The 26,653-nt window shown below is 38.6% G+C and overlaps 1 protein-coding gene across 2 annotated transcripts in view; it reads right to left on the minus strand.

The window, feature by feature from the left end:
* Nucleotides 1–2,464: 2,464 nt before the first annotated feature.
* PKN2 (protein kinase N2) overlaps nt 2,465–26,653 on the minus strand; it is a 56,343-nt gene continuing 32,154 nt past the window's right edge. For both annotated transcript variants that reach the window (XM_055724209.1, XM_055724210.1), the window contains 20 exons: nt 25,710–25,861; nt 21,042–21,159; nt 19,240–19,385; nt 18,933–19,146; nt 16,103–16,288; nt 15,690–15,799; nt 13,710–13,853; nt 13,496–13,571; nt 12,993–13,167; nt 12,590–12,719; nt 12,014–12,150; nt 11,847–11,922; nt 11,669–11,760; nt 10,430–10,606; nt 9,769–9,831; nt 9,590–9,666; nt 8,086–8,228; nt 6,653–6,760; nt 4,963–5,043; nt 2,465–4,882 (listed from right to left, as the gene is read on the minus strand). In XM_055724209.1, the coding sequence (XP_055580184.1) occupies nt 4,679–4,882; nt 4,963–5,043; nt 6,653–6,760; nt 8,086–8,228; nt 9,590–9,666; nt 9,769–9,831; nt 10,430–10,606; nt 11,669–11,760; nt 11,847–11,922; nt 12,014–12,150; nt 12,590–12,719; nt 12,993–13,167; nt 13,496–13,571; nt 13,710–13,853; nt 15,690–15,799; nt 16,103–16,288; nt 18,933–19,146; nt 19,240–19,385; nt 21,042–21,159; nt 25,710–25,861 (2,609 nt within the window). In that variant the 3' untranslated portion in view covers nt 2,465–4,678. The remainder of the gene's footprint in view (nt 4,883–4,962; nt 5,044–6,652; nt 6,761–8,085; nt 8,229–9,589; nt 9,667–9,768; nt 9,832–10,429; nt 10,607–11,668; nt 11,761–11,846; nt 11,923–12,013; nt 12,151–12,589; nt 12,720–12,992; nt 13,168–13,495; nt 13,572–13,709; nt 13,854–15,689; nt 15,800–16,102; nt 16,289–18,932; nt 19,147–19,239; nt 19,386–21,041; nt 21,160–25,709; nt 25,862–26,653) is intronic.

Consider the following 26,653-nt stretch of genomic DNA (forward strand, 5'->3'; position numbering starts at 1 on the left):
AAAAGGATTAGTCACATCCTTGGCATGGTCTCCCCGATTCTCACTGATGTGTCTCTGCTTTGCTTCTGTGAATTTGACATAATGACAAAGCAGCTGAAGGGAAACATAAGGGCTCTTCCTTCAGTTGCATTCCTAACAGTATTGTGATGCTTGGTACTGTACAAAGAAAGGTAAAAGCTAGTTCTAGTTAAGTTTCTGTTAAATGTTCTGACCCGTCAGCCTACCCTGTGGTCTGGCTGGGCAGCGGTTAAGCTTTTGGCGCAGTTGCCTCCGAAGTGAGCGCTTGTTTGAAATTACGCACCAGGTGCCGAGGAGTAAAGGCAGAAGTTATTCAGCCCTCCCCAAACTAACAGCTTGAAAAACTAGTTGCCTCCTGACAGTGTCTCTTTGTGTGCAAAGCCACAAATGTACTTGACTGGGAGGCTTCTGGTTCCCAAGTTAATTTTGTATCACAGGTGCAAATTCATTTTAATTACCGAAATGAACAGCTGAGGGGTCAGCTTGCTGTGCATCTGGTCCTGAGCCATCCGGAGGGATGGTGCGTGTCCAGTGCCAATAGCACTAATTGTCAATAGCCCCCAGTGTTTCCTTGCTGGTTTAGTTTTAATCCTCTTCTGCCAGGCAGGACTATGGAAAAGCAGCAGCTCAACTTTTTTTTTTTTTTTTTTTTCTTTAAACAAATACCAAAGGCTGAACAGTTCTGTTACACCACTGAAGCTGTTGGTTGCAGTCCTGAGCAATTCTGGTGCAGATGTTAAAGGTGGTGTTCTTGGCAATTTGGAGGGATTGTATTCCAGTGCATGTCCTTACGTTTTGTTGCAACATTGCCTGTTACCTGGGCTGTCCCTGTCTTGCTCTGAGCTGCTCTGTGGGAGAAGGTGTGATGCTTGGAGTAGGCGGGGCCTGATCTCTAATGTACCCTTACAGTTGGGAAAGGCAAAGGTGAAAGCGATTTTACCGTGGGCGTACTTCCCGGCATAGATGGGTATGTTAGATCTACCACACGCAGGTTAGCAATGGCCGAAGCTCGGGTTTGGCAATCATGCTTGTATTTGAAATGCTTTCAGGCCTTACGTGCGAGTACTTGATGTTGTTAAATACAGCACGAGCTGTCTGGATGGAAATTTAAATACATCTGCGCAGAGCTGTGGTGCGCAGCAGAGGGAGGCAGGGACACTGTCCTGGCCTGACCCTGCCTCTTCCTGCTATTCCGCGAGCAGCTCCTGAGCAGTTCTGTACCTCCCTCGGCGCGGGGAGGGCAGTAACTGTGCAGCCCAGGGGCAGAATGAGGAGTATGCGTGAAGGGGCTGTATGTTTTCAAAACCAGTTACTGCTACGGTTAGCGTAAAGCATTCCAGGAAAAAACCCAACAGTGTAACTGAATTAATTTTTAGGCAGTTATGACCCCTTTAGTAAGCTGTTTTGATGAAGCTAAGGAATTCGGCTTCTTTTAGAGAAGCTTCGCATTCAGCAATGAGTTCTTGCTCCCGGGGGGTGTCCGCCAGCAGCTGTAGGCAGGCAGGTCTGGGGGTCGCAGGGATGGGCGGGGGGAGCCGCGGAGGAGGCTGTTGCAGCGCTGCAGCCTGGTTTTAGCTGATCGCCTCCTTTCATTGCCAAAGCTGAGCGGTAGCGGAGACCGTGCGACTGGCAGAACCTAAAGGGCGAGCAGGGAGCTGGGCTACAGTGGGGGCGTTTATAGCTTCGGGGTTCGCTGCTAATGCCGTCGCTGGGAGGTGGTTCAGCAGCGAGCCCGGAGCAGGCGGGAGGGTGTGGGGAGAGCAGCCCTTCGGCACCAAAGGCAAGGGCACAGCATCTTCAGGCACTGCCTGTGCTAATTCCGCTGCAATTTAGATGAGATATTTGAAACTGCATCTTCATTTGGAGCCAGCCCTTTCTGGAATGATTGCTTGGTTAAGTGGTGAAGTTAAGTGCCTGTAGGCACTGGTCTCATGGGAAATTGTAGTTTATCCTGAAGAGCGAAGATTTCTTTTCTAAGTGCACTCAGGAAAAGCAAGCTTCATTTTCTGCTTAAAGAACAGGCTCATGGGGGGTTGGGTATAGGTTTTGATTTGCTTATAGAGCCTTCCTGTATAGTGGGGGGCAGGAAAGAGACTATAATGAAGAAATACTTGGCGAGGGGAGCGAGTGCTGTCTCCCCCTGCCCTCAAAGGAAGCATGCTGATCCCAGCTGGCCAGACTTCAACAGCTACAGTCTTCTCCTGATCCCATCAGAAGGACTTCTTACCCAAGCAAGAGGCTACTTTTCTTCAACCTTGGAAAGAGGTAATTATCTTGATTTTTTTTTTTTTTTTTTTTAAAGAAATGAATGGAAGCACACTGAGCTACCAGCATGAAATTGGGTTTCTGTAAGTCCCCTCCTGATTACAAGTTCTTTTCTGAAGTTACCTGTGGAGAAAATTTGACAAGTCACTTCAAGAAACAGCAAATCATGTTTGGGACACAATTTACAAATTACTCTATTTAAAACTTTAATTTGTGATATTAATGACTGCAAAACACTTAGAATGACATTTGTTAAAGGCACATTTCATTTTAATGCATAGTGTACCATTCTAAAATATCCTAATTTCCTTACAAAGTGCTTCAGCAGCCACATACAGATAAAGTATAGCAAAATATATTTACAATCTAGGGTTTAAAATCTTAATCTGCCTAAAAATATTTAAAAAACTACAGAGATAAAATTAGTGCTTTCTTTCAGCTTAACTGGGTGAACATACCCTGCCCTCTAATTTTTTTATTTTTTTTTTTAGTGATTTACTTAGATTAAAAAAAAGATTTCTGTACAAGATGTAGTTACAAAAGGTATTTTTGAGGATACTTTCGTAAGTGTTAAGCACCTTGTTAGATGCTCATATATATATTTGGGAACCAAAGAGAGTGAGCTGACTGTACCTCAAAAGCATTGGTTTCAGCTAGATACAGGAACATGATTTGTTTCTGATTAATTAGAATCTGGAAACAAGTAATGCTGGAAAGTTGACTCACTCTGCCAAACGTGATTTGTGGTGCCGGTAAAGATGCCTGCCTTGTTCCTGCCGGGGTGGTGGCGGTGCGAACGCTGATTTAGACCTGTTAACCATTAATTTTTTTACTCCCCTCCCCTCCTTCAGTCTCTCCCCTGCCAGACCGTGCAGGTCTGTCCAGCATTGTGATTTTGAACCACCACCTTGGTGTTGCACACTCGGGTGGTTTGCATTTCTTCTCTGAATGAATAAGATGACAAGTTTTGAATTCGTGAGTGCTGATTCTCGCTCTTAGCCAGCAACCTCCTGGCTGGGATGAACGTGTGAGATTACATACACTGTTGGCTCTGAATGGTGCTAGGGCTAAGGACCACGTGGGAAACTTATTTTCCAAGAAGTGATGTTTGCCTACAGATGCCAAAAATAGGTTGTGGTTTACAAGTATGCACAGTGTCTGGTCTAAGTTATTTTTCAACTTTTGAGGTACAGCTTTTAGTGTTAAGGGGTTTATAAAATATACACTGCTTTTATCAAAAATATTTATACATTCTGTTACAACATATTGCTTTTACCCTCAGTAACTGCCAATCGATGTTCTGGAGTTCAGCGGCCTGTATGTATACACATACTTTTTTCACTCAGTTCTATCCTGTTCGCTTGGCCACTGTGCAAAATTAATGAAGTGGTATGATTAAATTGCTTGCCTGGACATAATACATTACAACTTCCACATATACATGTTTGCAGCATGTATACATTGAAAACCCATGTGTTTTCCAAAAGTGAAACAATATTGTACAGCAGATACAGTATCTAGGTGGTTAGATAGAGACTGGTTAACTGATCTGCCCACTCGGTGAGTGGGAAAGGCAGGGGTCTGAGTACAGAAGTGGATGGGCTCGGGAAATGCATATGCTTTGCTCTGTGGTTACGCTGAGCAACATCCTTGTTACATTCTTTATATCGACCAGGGGTTTAAGCCATGCTTAAAAAGCTTGAAGGCAAAACTGTTTGGCAAGTGGCTTTGGTAAACTTTCTGGATTTTTCTTTGTAATGGAAGCACTTACATTGTTGTTATCTCAAAGGCAAGGCATTTAACAGTTTTCCTAATAAATACCATAGAAAATTTACAAAACAAGGCATATCTGTTCTCAATACCATTATTTTAAGAACACAAGATGAAGGTGTACATAGAAAGGTGTAGGTTTATAGACTGCACAAGATAATCAACTGAAATCATTTGCCTTCTCCAGCTAGAACCGTGTTCTGTGGGAGTATCATCAATATCCCAAACTTCTGTTCCAACGTGGCCGAGAGAAGTGATTACCTAGCTCAAAGTCTGCTTTTCCCACTTAAGGCAGATACTTTAAAGAGGGATGTTATCTGCTGTAGAAGAGCCAGAGAAACAGTACAGCTCCACGTGTGCCTGTGGGGGAAGCGGACCACAGCCCCGGTTCACCAACTCAGCTTAACAACTCCATAGACCTGCTTTCCAGTGCTCAGATAAAAAACAATATACAAGAGGCCACTCTTCACAAGAGTGTTAAAGCAGTACTTAAAAGGATCTTCATGTGATTTAAAAAAAACACCCAGAAGCTACAGGTGGCACAGAGAGCAATTGAAGGGTGGGTATTCTTCTGAGAGAGGCATTCTTGTGAGCCAGTCAGCTGGGGTTTCACAGTGTCTGGAAGTTAACACCAATCAGCAATGTAATCAAAATCTCTGAACATTTCCTGCTCTTCTTCTGAAAGTATCCTTGGTTCCCGAGGTGGAGTGAGGATAGGTGCTTCGGAGGTAAATTCGTCATCAAAATTACTAACGTCTTCTCGTCCTCTAATGGTGGGTACAAAAGGAGGCTTCACTTTCTTGGCCAGTAAAGCATTCCAATCTATTAGCTGTAAAATAAACCAACTGATGTTCAGTTTCCCGTCTCTGCTCCTTCCTGTCCTTAGAAATAATATTGGTTTGTACTCACCCTGAAGAAGTGATGCTTTTTCACATCTTCAGCATCCTTCTCTCCAGCCCCAAGACGCCGCTCTGGATTTCTTCGTAGCAGCTGACAAAACATGCAAGATTTCAGTGCAGGGATTCAGGGGAAGGGGGAGGAGCTAGGGAGGATGGGTGCTGCTGTATAAACAGCAACGCCGAGATTAGATGGACAGTAAAATTCATAGCCCTGACCTACAGGAAAATTCTTGGTCCTCAAAGAAGTGGAAGGACAAAACTTTGGCTATACAGAGATAGAGAGCAGCGCTCTTGTAGAGATGCCTGAGCCTGTTAGCACAGCTGCACTAGCTGCCTGGCTGTGAGCACAGAGCAGGCTACTCCATCTTGCTGCCCTGGTACCCGAGGTGGGGGTGGGGCTGGTGTTCAGCACGGAGACATTGACACCGGTGCTGTTTGCTGGAGAGGGTACAGAATGTACCTAAGCTACTCTTTCTTGCTTGTCTCCGAAGAGAGATCACTCTGCTGTCCCCTGTGCCCAGTGATTTCACAGCAGCTGATTTACCAGGAGCGCTGAACCCTGCTTACACACCCAGCCAAATACCAGGGCTTTCTAGTCAACCCGAGGTTCAGTGTTCGAACTCGTGAATCGTGCTGCTGAGTGCAGACCCCTGGCTCCAGGCGTAGTGCCCAGCATCAGGGTGGGTTGATACGTTCGTGATGCAGCCATCAAAAAATGTCTGCTACATTATGTGGGAATTTCTCGGACGGGAAGAGCACACGCACAGCTACAGCTAGTAAATGACGAGCAAAGTGCAGGGGTAGGTGTAGCAGTCTCCTGTAGATATGGGCATGACAGTTTTCACAGTAACAATACCCTCCCCAGGTACTGCCTTAAAACTATTCTTCCTGCTTTCTCTAGACAAATGCTGTCTCCCTAGGAGTAAGCAATCATTTTAAGCTATAGAATATTTACGCTACTGCTTCAGTACTTATGTCACAGTGACTACTGTGGCATGCTTTAAACTTGCATGCTGCAGCATGTTGCTGCATTGGGTGCTAGACTGGTGTTCGGTGGCAAAGCCGCAGTAAGTTGAGAGGTGGCTTCCAAGGGCTTCGGCCACCTCCAGCAGGTGTCCTTCCATCGACTGTGATAAGCTTGTAAGGCAGGTTCGAGCAACTTCAGATAAGTCGAGGCATAACACTAAGGAATAGCATTAGTAGCAGCCATAAACAAGACCAGCTGTTCTTTGCCAAGAATGGGACTGCAGATGCCATGTGTACAGTGTTTCCTGCCCCAGTTGGAAGGAAACCAAAAAGATTTAGATGTCTTTGTCACATGAATATTTTAATTCAATGTTAATCTACCAAATAGGTCAATGCAGCAGTGTTCTGCTAGGGAAAGAGAGCTGAACCACCCCAGCTAGATAGGACTAGGACACTTAGTTTAGGCAGAAAATAGAGCCTCTAGTGTTTTATGTTTTAAAAAGAAAATCTTGCTCCTGAATGAAGTGGAATGGCACTGACAATTTTTATTTCAGGTGATAGGCAGCATGGCACAGCATAAATGAAGCAAGTCTGAAATTTTAACTGTAGAAAAAAAATACCAAGTGTAGGTTCTTCCAAGTATTTTGTTCCTCACAAAAGTAATCAACTTCCTTAATGTTGGAAAGGAAATGGGATAAGAGGGGAATACTGTAATATTACGATTATGTTCTTACCCGTCTCATTATAGAGATGGCTTCTGTAGACAGAAATCGTGGATATCTCACTTCATCATTTACAATACTGTCAAACACCTCTTCTTCATCATCTCCAGGGAAGGGAGACTATAATGCAAGTAATAAAGAAAACCCACTATAAAACAGGCTTAAAAATCACTTACAATTGAAAGCAACATATATTCAGCTGACAGTTTGGAATTAGACACCCCGAAATGAAGTCTTCCTTTTCTCAGGAACAGGATATGGTCATTTTCCATAAAAGAGAAAAGACAAGTTGGTATTATCCCTTAATTCTTACTGAAAGGCTATGCTTTAAAAATGTGCTTTCAGAAGTAGAAGCACCTAGAACCGGTATCTTCTTCAAACCCTGACACAAGATACACGGGGAATCTGGAAAGTATATATCAGCTCTTCCTTGGGACAGCTGCCGTTCCCAAGTAACACGGTCAAGGCTCATTTGCTTTTGTAGTTATCTTTGGCATGTTACAGCTCAAGGGATTTCAAACTGTTTTGAAGAGGCCTGACAGATACAGGTGACACCCTACAAGCTTTCGGTCCTCTTTTACCTGAAAGGAAGTGAAAGGAAGTTGAATGATCACCTTCTTTGAAAAAGAACAAAACGATGAGCAACTGTATAGTTTTTCTCTGGTTTTTAGCATGTAAGCCATCACCACGCTACCTGGGAGACACTATAGCAAAGCAGACTGAAAGCAAAGCGACGTACGCAATGGGAACTAACTATTCAATAACAATTTTATACCAGCTCATTTACATGGAGCTGGGGCATTCCATTTTAGCGATATGCAAATGATAAACAGCATTGTGTTCGGCAAAACCTTTCACTCCTATCCAGCCTTCCGTGATGAAGTTCGTGTCCATACGAGCTACAGGAGTTCAGGAGTTTATTTTCTCCCCAAACGCATTTGGAAGCGGACTGCTTGAGCTGTATGCATCCAAATTTGACAGTAACAGATGTGTGCTGGAAACTGGGCTCCCCAAAACCAGATGTGCTATGTTCTTGCTTAGAGACGCTGATATTAATGTGCCAGTACTGTAATTTGATTTAAGGTATAATGACGCAATTAAAAACCAAAATAAAAATCTAGAGTTTAAGTCCTGGACCAGCTACAACTCATTCACTACCACAACTACTGATAATTCAAGCTCATGACACATGACTCATCAACTACAGCATTACACCAGCTAGTGTTGGGTAAGTAGCTGCTCAGTATTTAATAATTCTTTTTCTTGAAACACATCAAGATGCTAGTCTGTAAAACTAGATATGCCTATACATACTGTATATACAAGTATTGATACAGCTGTGGCAGGTAGGGCATATTAAACATTGACAGGCTGGTACCTTGAGTTTTGTAACCTTTTTAACATATATTAGCTTTATGAGTCCATTGTATCTTACTAGAACTTACCTCACCCACCAGCATCTCATAGATAAGTACACCGAGACCCCACCAGTCTACAGCTCTTGTATAGGAAGTTTCTGTCAGCACCTCTGGAGCAAGAAATTCCGGTGTGCCGCAGAACGTGCTTGTTCTGTCTCCAAATCCCATTCCTGAAAAGTTACAGTTAATGAAAATCACGCAGTATTTGCTGCCACTTTACAACCTACTCCTCCAGCAACTAAAACCTCTCTCTAGAGCAACTTCAGTCAATACTGTAGTTCCAGGGCCTCTCCTGAAGGCTCAGGCCACCGAGGTGAAATATTCCCCACTTCATCCCTCCCATACCCTTGTTCCACGTGCTTCAGTATGAGTGTTTCTATCCCTAGCTATACGCAATGAGCCAAATTAACTTTCCAGTTACACCTTTGCCACCCTGTTATCTTTGCTTGGAAAGATACACTCTTATGCTGTGTTTCTCCTAGTTAGCAGGGGAAAATGTGGTACCCTAGTTTAGTCAAACATGCCTACTGTGGATGCTTCTGTAGTGGCAAAACTACATATAGTAAAGTAAAACACGGAGCGTAGCATAACCATTTAGAGCAATTCGCAAAACCTGTATATCTGCAAAAGGGGCACAGTTTGGGACGTCAGCACCACAAGGACTGATGTGGCACTGCCAGTGTAGGTACTGCAGAAAGCTTAAAAAGAACATGTACTGTAGCAGTCAGCAAATCTAACAGCTTTCCTTGTACCATAAAATGACAAAAGGAAATGAGGACTTTTTGTAGTGAAAGTCACAGGATTCACCCGAGGATATTGCAGGCAGCAGTGATGTTTGAACGCCTGCTGAATTTACTGAACTCGCTCTCATACGGAGGACAGGGTATATAAATTGGAGAAGGGAATGGACCTTTCCAGATCTGCCTCCCCAGTGGGGTTTGAGAAAGACACTGCAGTTTCACTTGCTACCTCTATTTTAGGTCTTACGTGAAAAGTAGCTGCCAGTAGTGTCATGCTTGAAAGTAACTTTCTAGCATCTAGCCTTCCCTTTTGGGACACATTTTCTATTTTAGTTATAGTATACTTTGTGTGTCATTTCCATATAGTTAGAGTTGTGACTATCTAAGAGTTAAAAAAAATAATAATTAATTTGTAAAAAGTTAGAGTGAGATAGGTACTTGATTTCATTGTAGTGTCTACACATTCAGAATGAGAAAAAAACCACCTAATGCTTTTTCTGCTAACTTGTAAAATGCAGCAGTATGCCTTATTAATAAGCAGGGATATGAGGTGATGCTTCACAACTGAAAAAAATAAAAATAATAATAAAAAAAAGAGAGCTATGCTCCTGATATTCCTCTACTAAGTTCCTCCCACCTCTACAGTTGTACAGTCAGAGATGTATTTCTTTCCTTCAGATGATACAGGGTAAGTATACTACACACGTTTGACAGTCCAAAAGTCTCAAGGAACAGTCAGGAGTAAGACAGACTATGGAATTGCCCTAGAGATAAACTTAAAGGGCCATTACCTTCTTTGCAAAGACCAAAATCAGCAATTTTCACGAAGCCTTCTGTGTCCAGCAGTAAGTTATCCAACTTCAAATCTCTAAATTAACATTTGAGAACAAAATCGCATCACTGATGTTTCTTCAGTACTATTCAGAATAATGGAAATTCATCTGCTGGAAATGGGTCAATGGCTACTTACCTATATACTATTTTGTGTTCATGTAAATACTGAAGTCCAAGAACCACACATGCAGCATAGAATCTGTTGAAAAAGTTAAAATTTAAATCAATTTCAGTCTTGGTTTTCAGAATGTGAAGTCCATTATGACTGATCTTTTTTATTAAACATCCTCTGAAAATCACCGATTTTTTTTTTTTTTTTTGAGGTACAGATCAGTTTTATACAAAGGTCAGAGTTTTGAAGCCAGATGGCAAAAATGCTTCAACTTGCAGCTTTCAAGCTGTAGTATGTTCGCTTGGCCTGAGGATAAATTTTCTGTAGCGTCTGCTGCCATGGCATTGAATGATTTCTAATTTGGTTTATTCTTTCCCCTTTTTAGCCTTGTCTGCTAAGTTTTCATCTAGCTTTTTTATGCAATCTTTTTAAAAAATAGAGTATTACAAACATTAAATATTTTTGAGTATTTGAAAATATATAATTTTTTAATTCAATAGATTCCGACACATTAAATCTGCACGTGTCTGTGTCTAATGAAATCAGTTAAGATTCTTTGACCCTTTTAAAAAGTACTGAAATTACAACGTAGAGGCATGTGGTGATGAAGATCTTTGTTCTTATCCACTGAACAAAGTGCCCTCCACTTAATGCCACAAAAAAGTATATAGACGGAGATACTCACACTGCTCTCGGTTCAGAGAAGACATCAGTATGAATGTGCATCATCAGATCCCCACCAGCAGCGTATTCCATTACAAAGCAAACGTGATCTTTGGTTTGGAAACAAGCAAAAAGGTTCACCAAGAAGGGATGTCTTACACTATTCACAGTTTCAAATATTCGCTTTTCACACATCAAGCTGCAAACAGAAAAATCCGTAAAAGTGTAAAGCTGAATCCTGAACTACAATTTTTTAACTCTCAGAAACCATTGGGAACTTATACCTTATGCTTTTTCCTCTAGTCCTCAGGATAAAATAACATCTTTTGTTTCAGAACAGAGGTTTTAATACTTGCACACATTAAGTTGATGCCAGGATTTCCACAAATTTACACTTAGCTTTCACAAATGAAAAAGGAAACCTGGCAGTCCATGAAAATGGTACCCTGCCAATTTTTCTCCCGCATACTTCAGACCTGTATTAAGTATGTATCAATACTATGTGACATTAGCTTCAATCCATTTTTATTTTAATTGTATACAACACATAAAGTGGAAAAATAGTAACAATATTATAGACATTTTCTATAGTAATTCCAGATTATTTCTTCTTAAGCCAATTGGTTAATTTGTAGCTTATTCCTAATACAGTTATCTTCCTGCAAGTCAAATGAATATTGTCACTATTAAACAGCTGTAAAAGCACCTTCTTGTGCTAAAACTAGACACTTTTGTAACTGTCATTTCACTTACAAGCAGAGAAAAAAAATAATCTGAGTTTTGGGACAAAAAGATTAAAAAAAAAAAAAAATACAACAGTGGAGTACACACAGGACTTAAAGGAAAATATGATGAAGCGGGACAGTATCTTACAGGTTGAGAAATACCATCATAGATGTTTCTGCCAGTAAAGAAAACATAGTCACTGTTCTCCTGAAATGTGATGGAAGTCTATAGAACAAGTAATTAAAATAAATAATTGCCAGAGAACCTAAATGAAAAACAGGATCAGCTTTAAGTCAGAGCTGTAGTACAGGCACGGTAAGAGAGGCACTAAAACAAATCAATATTCCTGGGCTACACCGCTCCTCTCCTTGCCCCAGAAGAAAGGCTACACTTCTGCAGCAGCCAGCCAAGCAGGGAGATGGCAACTTGTTTTGCTCCTTCACTGTATTTAACTGCTGGTTGGTAGAGCTTACAGTTGTATGCAGAAAAACCCCCACGATTTATGGAATCCATGTATTGCATCTTACAAACTGACCTGTCTACTTCATCACGAGCGACAATATCTCCTTTCTTTAAGGCTTTAATTGCAAACATCTCATTTGTGTTTTTGTACTCTGCCAGCAGCACCTAGAACAGAAGATAAGTGATTCACTTAAGAGGTATATCTAGTTTTGATATAGCCTTGACACTTAATATAGCCTTTTGACATTTACCTTTCCAAAGTGTCCTCTGCCCAGTACAGCACAACATCTGAAATCCTTCAGACTGAACTGAAATCTTTGTTGTGACCTATGTCAATAAAAACCCAGTCAAAAATCTTCTAATTTGTTAACTTTAAGAAATACTATTCAGATCAACAACAAAACCACTGCATTTTTACCTCCTATCTTCAGGCTCTCGGATGCTGGTGTATTTTATGTCTGAATGGGGAGTATCAGGCTCACAGATTATTTCAGGCTGGAGTTTTGGGACAATACTATTTCTGCCACTTTCAAAATCAAAAGTTGTTACTTCATCCTGTGAAGAAAAAGAAGTCTGAAAATGTAAAACTGATTATCAAAGCAAATGAATGCAGATATTGTACTATAACCACGTGAAATTCTTAACACAAGAATTTTCTATACTAAACTGCTGTACTTTTAAGATGATACAGTCAGGCAAGCTTTTAACAGACCGATGAAACCTATTGCTCCAGTCATTCTGCTCTTTGTTAATAAAGCCATTCCCTGAATAATGATTTTGGGTGTTTTTTCAGTGGTGGAACCAATGACACAGAGAGTTAAACATACCAACATGCAGTTTGCCACCAAGAGTGACTGGAGCATTCTGTTGAGACAATTACTTATGTTTAAGCTAAGGGAGCGTATGCTGAAATATAAAGGAAGAAATCCATCATGAAGATGCCAATTTTGCAACCTTCTTAAACTGTACAGCCAAAATTTTTCAAGTTACTTGCCTGAGATGGTGCATCAGGAGCCTTTATCTCAGAGGAAGATTCACATATTTCCCCAAGGGAAGATGCACGGGGTGGAGCAGGTGGAGGCTCAGGCTCGAGTTCGAAGTCCAATTTGGCTACAGGAGAGTCACTGACAAGAAAAAAACCAAACTCCTCAGCCTATAGCAGAGACTAATAGTATGAAAACCAAGTTAAAAATGCAAGTTATGCAGATTTACCCTAAAACAAATCTTGTACGTGTAGATCTGTCTATAAAATGGATGTCCAAAATTAAAACATTGAAGGGTCTGCAGTCTTGCAGAATAAACAGGTTTTATTAAAGTACATTACATACTTCAGGGTATAAGAATCTCACTGTTACTCTTGCTCTTAAAAGTACTGAAAAATTGTAAATATTGCCTACCTGGCTGGCAGTGTTAGTTCAGGAATGTGTGCATCAACCACTGGCCCAGTAGCAGGCACCGGTGCTTGAGGGCTGAAGGTGCCAGAGTGATTTACTGTAGGAATAGCTCTTCTTACCAGCCTTCCCCAAGTGGCAATATTAATATTCATTTGAGGAGCTCTGAGAAATGTTTTGCCTGTGGATATTGTGAAAAAAGAAAATAGAGTGCAAGTAATTTCCTTACTTATTACCAAAAGCTATAATTAAAAAAAATAATCGCATTAATCAGTTTATGGTTTATGAATAAAAAACTGAATTTGTCATATTCCTTAGCAATTCCTAATTATTCACTATTAAATGCTAATGCATAATAAGGAATTCTAAAACAAAACCCTTCTAAATGCAATGCCAAATACTTCATTATCAACAGCTTTATTCACAGGCAAATATTTGGGGTTTATAAAAAAAAACATCACGGATCTGTACCATTTTTAAGCTTTACATGTTTATATTAAAACAATCACCTTGCTGTTTTGAAAAAATTTTCTTCTGCCTCTGGAGTTTTGGTCTTCTTTCAATAACCGGATTAAAAAATGTAACCTGCAGTTCAAATAATGTGTGTTATAATTCAGGTTTCAGAACAAAATGCATTCTTAAAAGTTTAAGAAAATCTTCTCAAATTATTCTGCAATACAATACTTGCAAGTACACTCAAGTGCTTTGAAGAAACATTCTTACCTCTGCAAACAGAGTGCCCTGGGGTTCAAGATAGAGACACATGCCATGCCGTTGGTTATCCAGGAAATCTTCCAACCTCAGAAACTTTACTGCACACAAAGATCTCCAGTCACGCCAATAAACCGAGATTTCTAGTTCACGTGACTGCAACAGGAAACATGTACACAGGAAATTACTTGTCAGTAATTGCTCTGCAAGAATCGCCTCTGTACAACTGTAACACCTAGCATTCAAGAGCTGTTACTTTAAAAGTGTGCCAGGGCTAATTAGCCACACTGAGCAAGCTCCCACTAGGGTGACTGTAGCATTTCACTTCAGTGCAGGTGTGATTACCAGTGTCCAAATACAAGTGTAAAATTCCCCCAAGAGTAGAAGGAGAGAGGCACAAACAGTCACCAGACTTTCTGAGTCAGTCTAGCAGCACTGCTGGTTCAAGGTATTTTAGCTTAAGCTCTGACAACACATTTTTACCTGTGTTTAGAAACCTCAGCTTCACTAGTTTTCCATATTATTTACAAGTATCAATTCCATTTCACAGCTGCATAGTGACATTTTAGCACTCACATACACATTGTAATGCAAGACTTTGTATAGTATCTCCAGAAATACATATGGTTTTTGTAACATGGCTGTGAAGAGGGGCCAAAAAATTTAAACAAGAAATACTGCTGTATCTTGCTGGTGGGATTTATGTATTCTTAGAGTGTTTTACATGCTTGATACATTGTATTGCAGGTTCCTTCACATTTTGTAACAGCAGCATTGTATGTTACTAAGTTTAGTTAGCCCAGCTTAATTCCACCATTATGCATCAGTTTACTGTCTTTATATAATAGCTGTAGGTTTTTTAAAAACCACAAGTTAAGGAGGAGGAACAGATTTAAAAAAAAAAAAAAAAAAAAAAAAAAAAAAGGCCAACAGGGTTTGGAACTTGCATTTCAAATATAGACGGATATGTGGTCTGCCCAGCAGAAGCAAGGTCCTTTTCTGGCACCAAAAAAGCATCTAATATTGAGTTTTTAGTGAACGTGACACATACTAGGCTGGTAGACACAGCTACTAAACTTTGACTAGTTCTAGTTTTAATCTGAGAATAATCAAGGCTTCAGGACTCCACAGCTGCTAGTTTTGTTCTGCACCACTTCTAATTTGGTGCACAAAATCCTAACACACCTGAATTTCTCTACTTGCAGTTCTAAAACTGCTTCCTTCCTAGGTGGAAAGAATTTGGTTTGGGGCTCAGAGAGGTGAGGTGAAGCAGGGAGAGAGCAAAACCAAAAAGGTGGCTTTTTTTTTTTTTTTTCTTCTGATTTGCTTTAAATATAGACTGGAGATTACATTTAGGGTCCTAAAATATAGTTTCATTTTCAGTCCATTTTAAACACTGATGGAAAAAAAAATCCTTTTACTTTAAAATGCTATGACTATCAAATATCTAAAAAACACATGCTTGATTAAACCTATATAACATAAGCTGTCTTCAAAAGGTGTGAGGAAAGAAATATCAAGTATCATTTTGATACTTGTGTCCTCCAAGTAACTTTTAAAGTTCTGGGAAAGAACTATTAGTGAACTTATTTATTATTCCTAAAGGATTGATCACTTCCATATGAGAACACTTACAGAAGCACTGTAAAAATTGCATGACATAGCTTTACGAAAATATCCAAACTGTATCTGATACTAGAATTTACTGATAAATATTGAGAAGTTGATGATCCTAATAAAAATTTAAGCCCCATCTATCACAGGTTAAAAAGATGGTACAACCTGGAAAAAAAACATTAAGTCAGTTTGTAGGCCAGAAAAGTAAAATTTCTAGAATGCCAGCCCAGCATAACAGCTTGACCCCAGGGAGCTCATTCTGTGCACATGTGAAATTTGAACAAAATCACAATAACAGGAAAAAAATATAAAGCGACATGAAATTAATTTAAAGAATCTACTATAGGTGTCAACGAAGTAAGACTGTATTTTTACCCTGTCTAGTTCCAGTGTAAATTTCTGATCCCATGACTGATTGGAAATAGGTTTCCAGCTAGTTTGACCAACCACAGTGTTATCCAGCTTCAGTACAGCACAGACTTCATCTGTAAGTAAAGTACACAAACTCAGCTTAAATCTTTAAGAGGATTTTCCGCAAACAAAAAAAATCTTCAGTAAGTTTCCCTTTAAAAACGTAATCTCATATTTAATTGGTTCTTATGGTCATAATAGTGTGGTTGTGTTTGGGTTGGGTTTTTTTTTCTTCTTTTTTTTTTTAAATAACTTGACAGATGAAGAAAGAGATACGTTTAAAGCTTCACATCAATTTAGTATTTCAAATTACAGAACGCAACATGCACACTAAAACATAAGTAAAAGATATGCAAAGAAGTAAGAGTATACTGAACTGGATAAGTCATCAGTTTTCAGAAGGTTTCTACTACTCCCACTTTTACTTTTACTGGTTCTGCTCATGAAAGATGATCTGGCCTCATTTGGACTCCAACCAGGTAGCGTAATTGATGTGGCTTTTGATCGACCAGGGACGTTTTCCAAAATATCTTGGCAGCCCATTAGCCTAACTTCCAGGGTACCTGGAACAAGACAGACATCAATTTATCAAAGACTTCTGTTCTTCAGTAAACAAAGTGAATGACTAATGATTTATGGCAATAGCTCATATTCTGACCCCCACAGGGTCTAACAGACGTATCAGATGAAATCAAAAGATCTAAGACAGACAAATATACTGAAAATAAACATTAAAAGTCAAATATGTGGGGCTCAACCTTCTAGAAGGAGCAACAGTTCACCAAAATAACACAATATATTTTTGTTCTGTGTTTCAGTAGTATCTTTGTTTTCTTCACTTGAGAACCCAACTGACTTGGGTTCAAGTTGTAATCAATGTCATTTTTTAAGACAACAAATCTTAAATTATCAATCCATCATTTTAATAAGAAACAATTTTTTTGTGAGTTTTATGTAACCAATTAATATTGGATAAATCACTTCAGTAATTGAAATGGAACACATTGACTACTGAGACTACAAATTTGTTTAAGATACATTCAGAAATCACATTTGCCTGCTGCATGCTAAAGTTAAATTTGAGTCAGTACATAATTTAAAAATCATTGAATTGTTCCAACTTGACTGAATTTGGATTTATAACAGCTGAGCCAAGAAGTCACTCTTCAAATTCTTCTACATCTTTAACCAACTGAGATGCAGAGGCTGCTGTTCTAATTTAAGTTTCCTCCAGCAGCACAGAAACATCTGAATACCACAGATGGTTACAAGAACAGTAGGCTTACCTCATCCTGTACAAGATAGCATCTGTAAGGCACTAGCAAAATTAACTATTGGAAGTGGTGAAATTAGCCAGTTCCTAATCATACTGTCAGCGAAAAATGCAACTGCTAAACACAGTGTTCTTCTGACAGTAAATGTACTTAACTGTGAAGCTTAAAAGCACTCTTTTGTAACAGGAACTTAAGTCAGACTTGACCTAAAAATGGTCTGGCAACATTATAGCCCACAGAACAGACATGAAGAAACCAGTCCGAGCAGAAATCCCATCCTGTAGGGAACTAACAGCATAAGCAACAGCTAAGCATTAGGCTTGAAGATAAAGAGGTGCTACTGGCTCAAAAAACAGGTTAACAGGTAAAAGAACACTTTTTCTTCATTCCCAAACTCTCGTTTAGGAAAAAAAAATAAATTAATAAGGGAAAAGGCTATCATCTTGTATAAGGACTGGATACATATCAGAAAGTTCTGTTGATGCACTTTAAGAAGTATGCCAGTAGCACAGATCTATTTTTCACAAAGCATTAGAGGCAAAACACAAAGACACTGTTCATTTAAATCCAGTTCAATACAAAAGCTCTTTGTGTAGCCAATAGGAAAGTGAAACTATTAAGAACTTCATAAGCACATAGCTCTGTTTTGGTAATTCCTGTTAGAAACTGTTCATATATATCAGTAAGTCACATTTAAAGAGGAATTATTCGTCGCTATAATGTATCTGACACCAACGATTACGTGTTACAAGAAAAAAAAAAAAAAACAACAAGAAAAACCCCACAAAACTGTTTTAAACCCAAGGCACAACACTTCTTGCCAATGGTCACTGATGATTTCAGATCCTATATGATGAAAAAGAAGTTCCCCTCACCACTCTGCAACCTTACAAGGGCTCTCAGCTGAGGTCCTGATGATTTTTACCCTTTGCTATGTGTCTTACTGAACCAAAATGGAAGACAAGTAGACTTGCTCCGTTTTATTATTACTGCAGCTCAGCAGAAGACTTCCTCTTTTTGTTTTAAAATATAATCCCACAGTACTTCAAAACTAGATTTTTGTTTCAGCTATACGTGTATAACTAGAGTAACATTTGAATTACAGGTTGTTTTTATAATAAGCTTACTCTGTTAATAGTTGATTTAATAGATGTAAAAAGCTTTAGGAAATAAAACAATAAACCTAAATGTACCTGCATTAGTAATTCTTATATGACCACTAAATTTAGTAAAGCAACATACCCCCAAGTAGTCAAAGTATTTGTTTTTCTTTAAAAAAAACTTGGAGGCAAATGTTTAAGAGCTTTGTTAAAGCATGGAACATTTACTTCCAATGAAGGACAACAATTTCAGGTGAACCCCAACTATGAGAAGTTCTGAAGTCTTATATTTACATATAAGTACTGTTCCCTCTGAGTAGGCTAAATGCAAAAAAAAAAAAAGTCTCCAAGTTTAATTGCAAGGAAACCAATTCACACCAATAAACAGAGGCTTCAATAGTGCCCTGCATGTCTGTTAGGATCTCCCTCTTTGGACTGAAAATATAACATGTTTTGGTAGCATAAATCTCACCTTCTAGGAAGCCAGTGTGGTCCAGTGCGTAAAACAGGGACTGGGAGAAAAGCTGGGTGTCCAGCTCTGCCACTGACCTTGTGTATGACCAGGGCAAGACACTTAACCCTTCTGTACCTCAGTTTCCCCTCCATAGTGACCTAACTTCAGGCCAGAACTTCACTTCTTTAATAAGATTATAAAGAGGTCAACAAATAAACCAAACTTATCTGTATTTTTTTGGTACACACTCGGAAATTTTAAATGCTTTGTCTAGGAAAACAACAACAATGAAATATATCCAGAAAGAAATAAAGTTGGCATTAAAGATATGTTTTAAACCATTTAATAAAATAATTTTAAAAAGCTCCATAAATGATACCTGTTAAAGCTGCTGGTTTGGACAGTGTACTATACTGGTTTTGAGTAGATATTACACTTTGACGAGGACTTAATGTGGGTGAAGAGACCAGTGAAAGCTCCTCTATAATAATACTGCTTTTGGGATGGTTTTTAGGAAGTTCATTCAATCTCTGTTCCAGTGAATACTTCAAGAGGTCCAGCTTCTGGCTTGATTCATTAAATCTTGCTTGCGCCTTTTAAAAATAACAAAAAGAAAATATTTCAAAATTTTTTTCTTGAAGGAACATTTAAAATAAAGTATCAGAAATCGTAATGATGTAAATTACTTCTGAAAGTGCCTTTCTGTCGGTAACCTTCCCAGATCCAAGTAATTTCATCACATTTTTTGCACCTTCTGCTACAGCATACTCTATCCTAAAATGATGGCGTAATTCTTCCATTCGGAGTTCAAGAGGGCTTATCACAGGTTTTGCTGCAAAGAGATATACACAAACAATCTTCATTGAAGACCACGCCCATGTTTAATTTCTTTAATCTTAACCCCCTCCTCAATATAAACAGAGGGGAGAAAAAAAAAAAAAAAAAAAAGAAAAAAGAGAAAGAAAAAAAAAAGTGAGAGATGAAGATTTGGTATTCCAAAGAAGAGCTTGAAGTACATCATAAAAGCAACAATGAAATTTTAAGCATCTGCATTTGAAGGCAGAAATAATCGATCGGGGCCTCAATCCAACAAACAGGTCCTACTCCTTGAAGAGCTATAATTACTAGAGGATATGAGAAAAAGAACATGTCTTCAGGGAAGTTAAGGGACAAAAGCTGCATCTTCCAAGTATCATTCAGCTAGCCAGGAGGTAGTGTTGAGACTTCCACATTTCTGAACCCCGCTCTGAAGATTTATCTTTCAAACTACTCTGTAGCTAAGTAGATCCCTGATTGGTTTCTGATAATCCTCCTGCTTCACAGAAAATCCCAGGGAATCCGGCTTCTGCCAGCACAGAGAATCTAAGAGGTCCCATACACTGCCTTCCCCAAATGGTTTGGGCTAACCATTCTAATGTCCACTTCGCACAGTGTTTAGATTTCCTAAAACTTTAGATTAGAAAGTTTCCTGGACATATTCCTTTCTGTTTAAAGCTCTAAGAGTAGTAGGAACACAAAAAGGCATTTGATAGCCCTTTCTAGCCACAATACCTTTCTTTTTCTTTTAAAGAAATGAAATACATAATCCATGTGCTAAGGTGGGGTGTTAAAAAAAGCCAGAAGCATTGCAAGCATAAAAAGAAATAAAGAAAACCAACCTCCCTCCGCCCCACAAAACATAAACAACACACACCCATCCCTTTTTCATTACCTAGGATATATCCAGGGTCTGATTATGAGCATCATCACACAACTTCAATACACAGAAATGCATACGAATAAAGTTCAAGACTTAAGAGATGTACCAATATGCCCACAATTTTATAGTACACTCATGCTATTATAGCTCAGGGTTATTTTTTTTCTTTACTTTTCATTTAAAGATTTCCGAAGAAATGCAAGTTTAAAACTACTTCTGAAATGCAGCATGAGTATTTCAAGTCAGGTTGTTTTAAAAACAGTGATTTTTTGTTTGTTTTTAAAACAGTTGTTTACTACTCAGTCTAGCCTAAACACCCATAAAGACAGCAAAAATTTGCCTCCCCATGTGCTCCTATTAGTAATAATAAGGTCAATCTATTTAAGTATGACAAGCAGGCTTTGTACCTGCATCAGATTTTTTTTTTTTTTTTTAGGATAGTGAAAAGATTATATGCTTTAAAGAAAATTACTAGTTATAAAGACAAAGAAAGCATGCATGAAGGGAGAATGAAGACCACAAAGCAAATATGGACTGCATAAAGCGTAAAAACGGTGATGAAGAGAGATTGTATTTCTCTTCATTAAGCTTATGGTATTTTGCTTCAAGTCAGATATACCTGGCATCCTAACACACACAATGGTATGCCTGCTCTCCAATTATTTTTCATTCACGCAGGCTTTGTCTAACATTCCTACTAGAAATTTTTGATAATTCTGTGTGCATATGGGTACATATCTACATGGCATTCTGACATTAATGATTCATATTTCCTTTCTACTCCATCACCATTATCAAAAGCCAATTCATTGGTCTGGACTGCCTGAAGAATCTGCATCCTTATAACTTCTATTTTTGTCTTGCTGTCCTGGAGCATCTGCTGAGCTGTGGCAAGAAGTTTTCGATCCTATTAAAACAAACCAACAAACAAATTAAAATCACATACTCTTCAAGGAACAAAACACATTGAAAGCTTCAAAACCCACATGCTTTAGGAACAAGTACTAAGCCTATGTAATTCATTTGCTATAGCAGACCAATTTAAGTAACCACATTAGGATATCAGTAGAAATTAGAGTTAGGACAGAGGCATATTCTGGTTTATTAAAGTCTATAAGCCACTCCCATGGAAAGTTTATCTGTTTAAAGCTGAATAAAGGAGGCATCACCTAGCGGGATTACACGTGTAGGTCAATGTTTAGTAAGCTGATACTAAAGAAAGGGCATGATATTAAGTGCAAAATACCTCCAACCTATGTAGAATGGCTCAAATTTACTGTGTGGTAAGAACTCTTCTAGTAGACAAGTTTGCTAGACTAAATCTGTATAAAAATCATTGTACTACACTGGAGCTGATTTTCAATTTTTAAATTAGCAATATCAAGTTATCTTACATAGCACATTATAAATAAGTCTGCAGTATGTTTTTTCTGAACACATAAAATCTGAAGATTTTTTTTCCCATTAATAAATACACAGCACACAAGGGTTACTTCTTTAGCTATTTGCCCTGGTTTCAGCAGCAACTTAAAGTATACTACTTTTCATCTAAACAAACCAAGCTAATCAAGTTTTGTTTTCAAAAGCACTAACACAAGCAGTTTAGAAGATAATATTTCTGAAAACGAGCTTTCAGACTAACTGGTAACGCCATTTTCAGGAGTGCAGCCATCCATCCACACCTTTCTCAGGTATACCACTTTTTGTCCTCCAGCTACTGGAGATCTGACGTAAAATGGCTCATCAAATGGCTCTGGGATGTGGAACTGTGCATGTGCTTCTGTGCCTGCTGCATGGCTCGCTCTATGCGTTTTGGAAATCACCAGATAACTTAAAAGGTGATCTGACTTGCAGTAAGAACAAAAAAAGGGTTATAAAAAAATTTAAGGCAGTCTATTTCTCCTGCCTGTGCAGTTCCAATCAATCACAGTAATTAATAGTAGACAGTGTAGATGAGTATCACACTTGTTATAGCCCAAAGGGTATTTTGGTTAACTCAATTTTGTAGCCACTCTATAACCTCATTAATAAGTTACTTTCCCATGGACATGGTTTATACTTATATTTTTAATTTTATAATGAAGTTATAAATTATTTAAGAAGTTAAAGAAATTCAATTCCTTTCCTTACCACAACCAAGACAAAGAACTGCAGTGTAGCACAGACACCCAGAGCTAGAAATACTGGCACCATGAAGTATACTGTGAGAAAAATCAGTATGCTGAGGAAAGAGAAATTTACCTTCCTAAAGCTCCTCTACGACCTTGTGCCTAATGTATTACTCGGGTATTTTAACACTGCCCTATGTACTGCAGGGTAGATACATCAAGATGTACTCATAAAAAGGCTTTGGCTGCACGGGAGAAATTGTGCCCCCTTTGCATACTATAGCCTCAGAACTCTTAATTTTTAGAATTAATCAACATTTCAGAGGGATACCGCTAGCTTTCATATTTTAAGATTCCGTGTTAGCTATCCAATTATTTAATGAGCACACTGAATTTCCTAAATAAACGCCTTCTCAAATACAAATGTCAACTTTTGAAATAACAACTGTCTACAGTGGTACATAGAATCTAAGTAACAGATTACAAGCAACTCTGGAATCCTGTATTAAATCTTATCCATGCATCACTCTGATGTATAAATACGCTGTGTTTCTTTTGTCTGTATCTCCACTTTTATCTTATTTTTGATCTTGCTGCTCTTGATTGTCCGTCATATCCTCTTACGACAACGGATTTGCTTGTTCAGGGGCAACATCAGCCCTTCAATGTGTAGAATGGAGGTAATTCAGGATTATAAAGATATCCTTCTGTTTTCAAAAGGCAGAAAATCCCATCTTTGGAATCAAAATGGACATATTATATACTCAGCAGCTCTTTTAGCGTTGGAGGCTGAATACAAAGTATTTCAAGGCATCTCCTGAGTATAGAAAGACTGACAGTGCCTGTATAACTGATCTTGAAAGCTGTTGTGGGATCGTGGAGAATCCACACAAGTCCAAGGAAAGATAATCAGTATCTCAGAAACACTTAAGTCTGAATAGGTTGAGCTGAATGTTACTGAAGCAAGTACAATAAATACAAGGGAAAACATTCCCATGAGATGATGGGTTTATTATTATGAACAGACTGCTTTTTCATTTTTAAGAAACAAATGATGACTTCCCTCCATTAAATTTAGGTCTGAATATAACACAACAAATCTGAAATTAGATCATATAGTACACGAATAAAGGTCACAAAAGAGTTTAGTATGTTTTAAAAAGGGTCTTGTGACTACTTCTTAAAGAGCTACTGGGTTACCAGGGTTGGATTTAAACTTGGAATTTTCTGCCCCTTTTGCCCACCTCACCCAGACACTTGAGTTGTTTTAAGCTCTGCTTTTTAAAAGGTAATCACCATGCTCAAACCTACAGTTTAAACCTTCCAAATTAACTCGCTACTGAGTATTAAGAACATAAGAGAATGAATACGCACCATTTCCATCCCGTTTGTTGAAGCAGCTGGCAATGCTTTTGTGTTTTCCAGCTTGCTCTCCCCAGCCCAGACACTATATACACCCCATCTGGTAGGCTGATTTAAGCATTTACCAATTACAAATACAAGATTCAATCATCAATTTTAATTACATACCTAGACCTACAGCAAGCCAGACTTTATCCTTTCTACCTAGTTTGATCAAAGCCTGCTAACAATGTCTAATATCATAGCCTGAGCGTTTAGTTAAGTTTTTTCAGGCTCTTACAATGTTATTTACTGAGGGTTTATTAGGAACATAACTCATGTATGTCTTTTGATCCATTTGGGTCAGCTGATTATTATTTTTAAGTGTACCTGACGTTAAGTACATGGCCCCAGAGGATTTAGACTCTAGAGTTTCCAGAAGCTGAGGGACTGTAGTGCATGGACAGCATTCCCAGGCACTTAGTCATAAGGTGCACTCCAGATATTTCTTCCATCTGCACCAGGCTAGTAGGTTACAGTTCACTTTCAGATAAGGCTACCAAAGTACCAGCTGGTTCAACAGAAGTGCTGCTGGGACAGTGAGCTCGATAGCACCTATGGTCCATCAGGTCTACACTCATTTTTCTGGGAGTGAGTAGTGTTCACTGTAATTTTTTCAAGGTATGAGTCAGTCGTACAGCAGGGAGATAGAAAGCAATCTGCCCCTCCACCGGTCCCTAGCAGAAATTCACTCAGAAAATTGAAGTTCCTTTCCAGCAGTTCCTGGTAAACATCAGTCATAAGAGTACCAATGCAATTCACAGATGTCTACTCTTCAAGTCAAAACACCCCATTTTAATAAGTCCACTGACCTAGTTAAGTGTTGGCTTAGTTCAGCACTTAAAATATTTCAATTGTATTTACTGTTGTGTGGACACAGAAACATCTAACCAAGCCACTACACACTATTTGTTAGACCTATGCTTGTGTTTACCCATAGTTTGGAAATAAATCTCCTTAATGCTTTAGTAAAAGTAAATGGAAAGAACAAGTAACGAGTAGCTAGTGAAAGGTGAAGGGGCTGGTAAGTAGAGGATCTCTCCCCCACCACCCACCCCTTTTTTTTCTTCTTATTTGAGACCTGTGACTCCCTTATAAAATATGTTAGGGTTTCTGTTTGTTTCTGGGTGGTCACGTCCACCACCCCCTGCCCCGTCCCCCCTATTTAAAAGGTTTGGCTTGTCTTTCAGTTGAGTTACAGGATTCTTGAGTATGGTGGATTTTATTACATAGTTAGGACTACTTAATAAGTCAGCCCATTTAGGGGTTAGCAAACACCTCCCCCTCCTTGGAGGGCTTCCGGTGCTATCAAGAGAGAGTGAGTGCAAGTGAGCATTTGTTTTAAAATTCAGATCTAGAAATAAGCATGGCTTTATTTTTCATTTCAGTTTGATACTACCTCTAAAATACCACGCTTCTGTAAAATAAAAGTATTTTTGTATTTTATGTGCATGTGTACTAATGCAGATTATAACAACTTGTATCAGAATACTATACACATCTTATTCACACAAATATTTAGTACAAATCTTTTTACTGCAAACTACAACTAAATGACCATTTCAGATGCATACTTTAAACTAATGGAATTTTTTTTTTTAGCAGAGCTAGGGAAAGCATTAGATACCAGTCAGTGTCATACCAAGCTTTGCTGCTACGTGAATCGCACATGATCAAAGATTACTAGATGTACTAAATTTAGTAAGCCGGATTTGTTATTTAGGTTGAACTGCATGTGGACAAATTGATAAAACAACCTCTTGAGTGGATATCAAACCGCAACAAAAAACAGTACAGTAATTTGTAGTAGATTTGACATAACTATTTAACAAAAATATACCCCAAACTAAAAGTTACTGAAATTGCATACTGTTTATACACTGTACATTCATACCACAGCAGTATGAAAAATCTACAGTCATGTTCTTTAAGCATTCCAAAGTCTTACCTTTGAAGAGCCATTTGAGTACATCTGTATCATATTTTCTGCTCCCTGCTTTACCTTCAGTTCTATATCCAATTGCTTCTTTAAGGCCATCAGTCTGTTGTTAGTAGAAAAACGAGGATCGCTATTTGGAGTATCGGGAGTCCTAGGACAATCTGTGAATTAAAGGTAAGATGTAGTATGTGCAGGAAAAGAAAAAAAAAAAAGAAAAAAAGAAAAAACCTCAAACCTCACAAAAACCAAACCCCAAACCCCTCCCCACAAAACAGCCTAAACTCTATTCTATTAAGTTATAGATTAAACAAAGCTGGAACATCACACTCCAGTATTAAGACTGACCCTCCTGTCCAGAGCTACTTTGCAACAGCACTGCAAATGCGCCTTAACATGAAAAGCCTCACGAAAGCCTAGTGACTCCTACACGTGTCCTAATTCACATGAATCACTTCCAGGAGTGGTAGACCTAGCTGCAAACCTGCCTATTCTATTTTCGCTTCAAAGGAGATTTATTTCATCTGGAATGTCTTGAGTCAATTAAAAATGCAACTTCTCATTAAGCTTTCTTACACTCCTGATTATAAATCTAAATGTTTTAAAAACAAACTTGGACAATAATATTCAGTACCACTGAGCACGGTCTAAACACAGATACTAAGCAGTTCCTCACTGATTCTAGCGTGAGTGTTGCAAACACCATTTATGTCAAAATTAAGACTAGATAAAACGCGCCTTTTCCTTAGTAGTTAGGTGAAACAGTTTTTGCTTTGGAATCGTAACAGAATCCTGGGATTATCGGATATATAGGCAGACATGTTATTGAACAACTGATCTGTGGGAAGGATAAAGCTTTTTCATTTCACAATATTACTGTGTTTAGATCTCCATCTTACTAGATTAATTGAATGGAATGCAAGTTAGTTTTATCAATCAAATTGTATAGTCATACT

Source organism: Falco cherrug, chromosome 12 (assembly GCF_023634085.1).
Source record: "Falco cherrug isolate bFalChe1 chromosome 12, bFalChe1.pri, whole genome shotgun sequence".
Classification (NCBI taxonomy): domain Eukaryota; kingdom Metazoa; phylum Chordata; class Aves; order Falconiformes; family Falconidae; genus Falco; species Falco cherrug.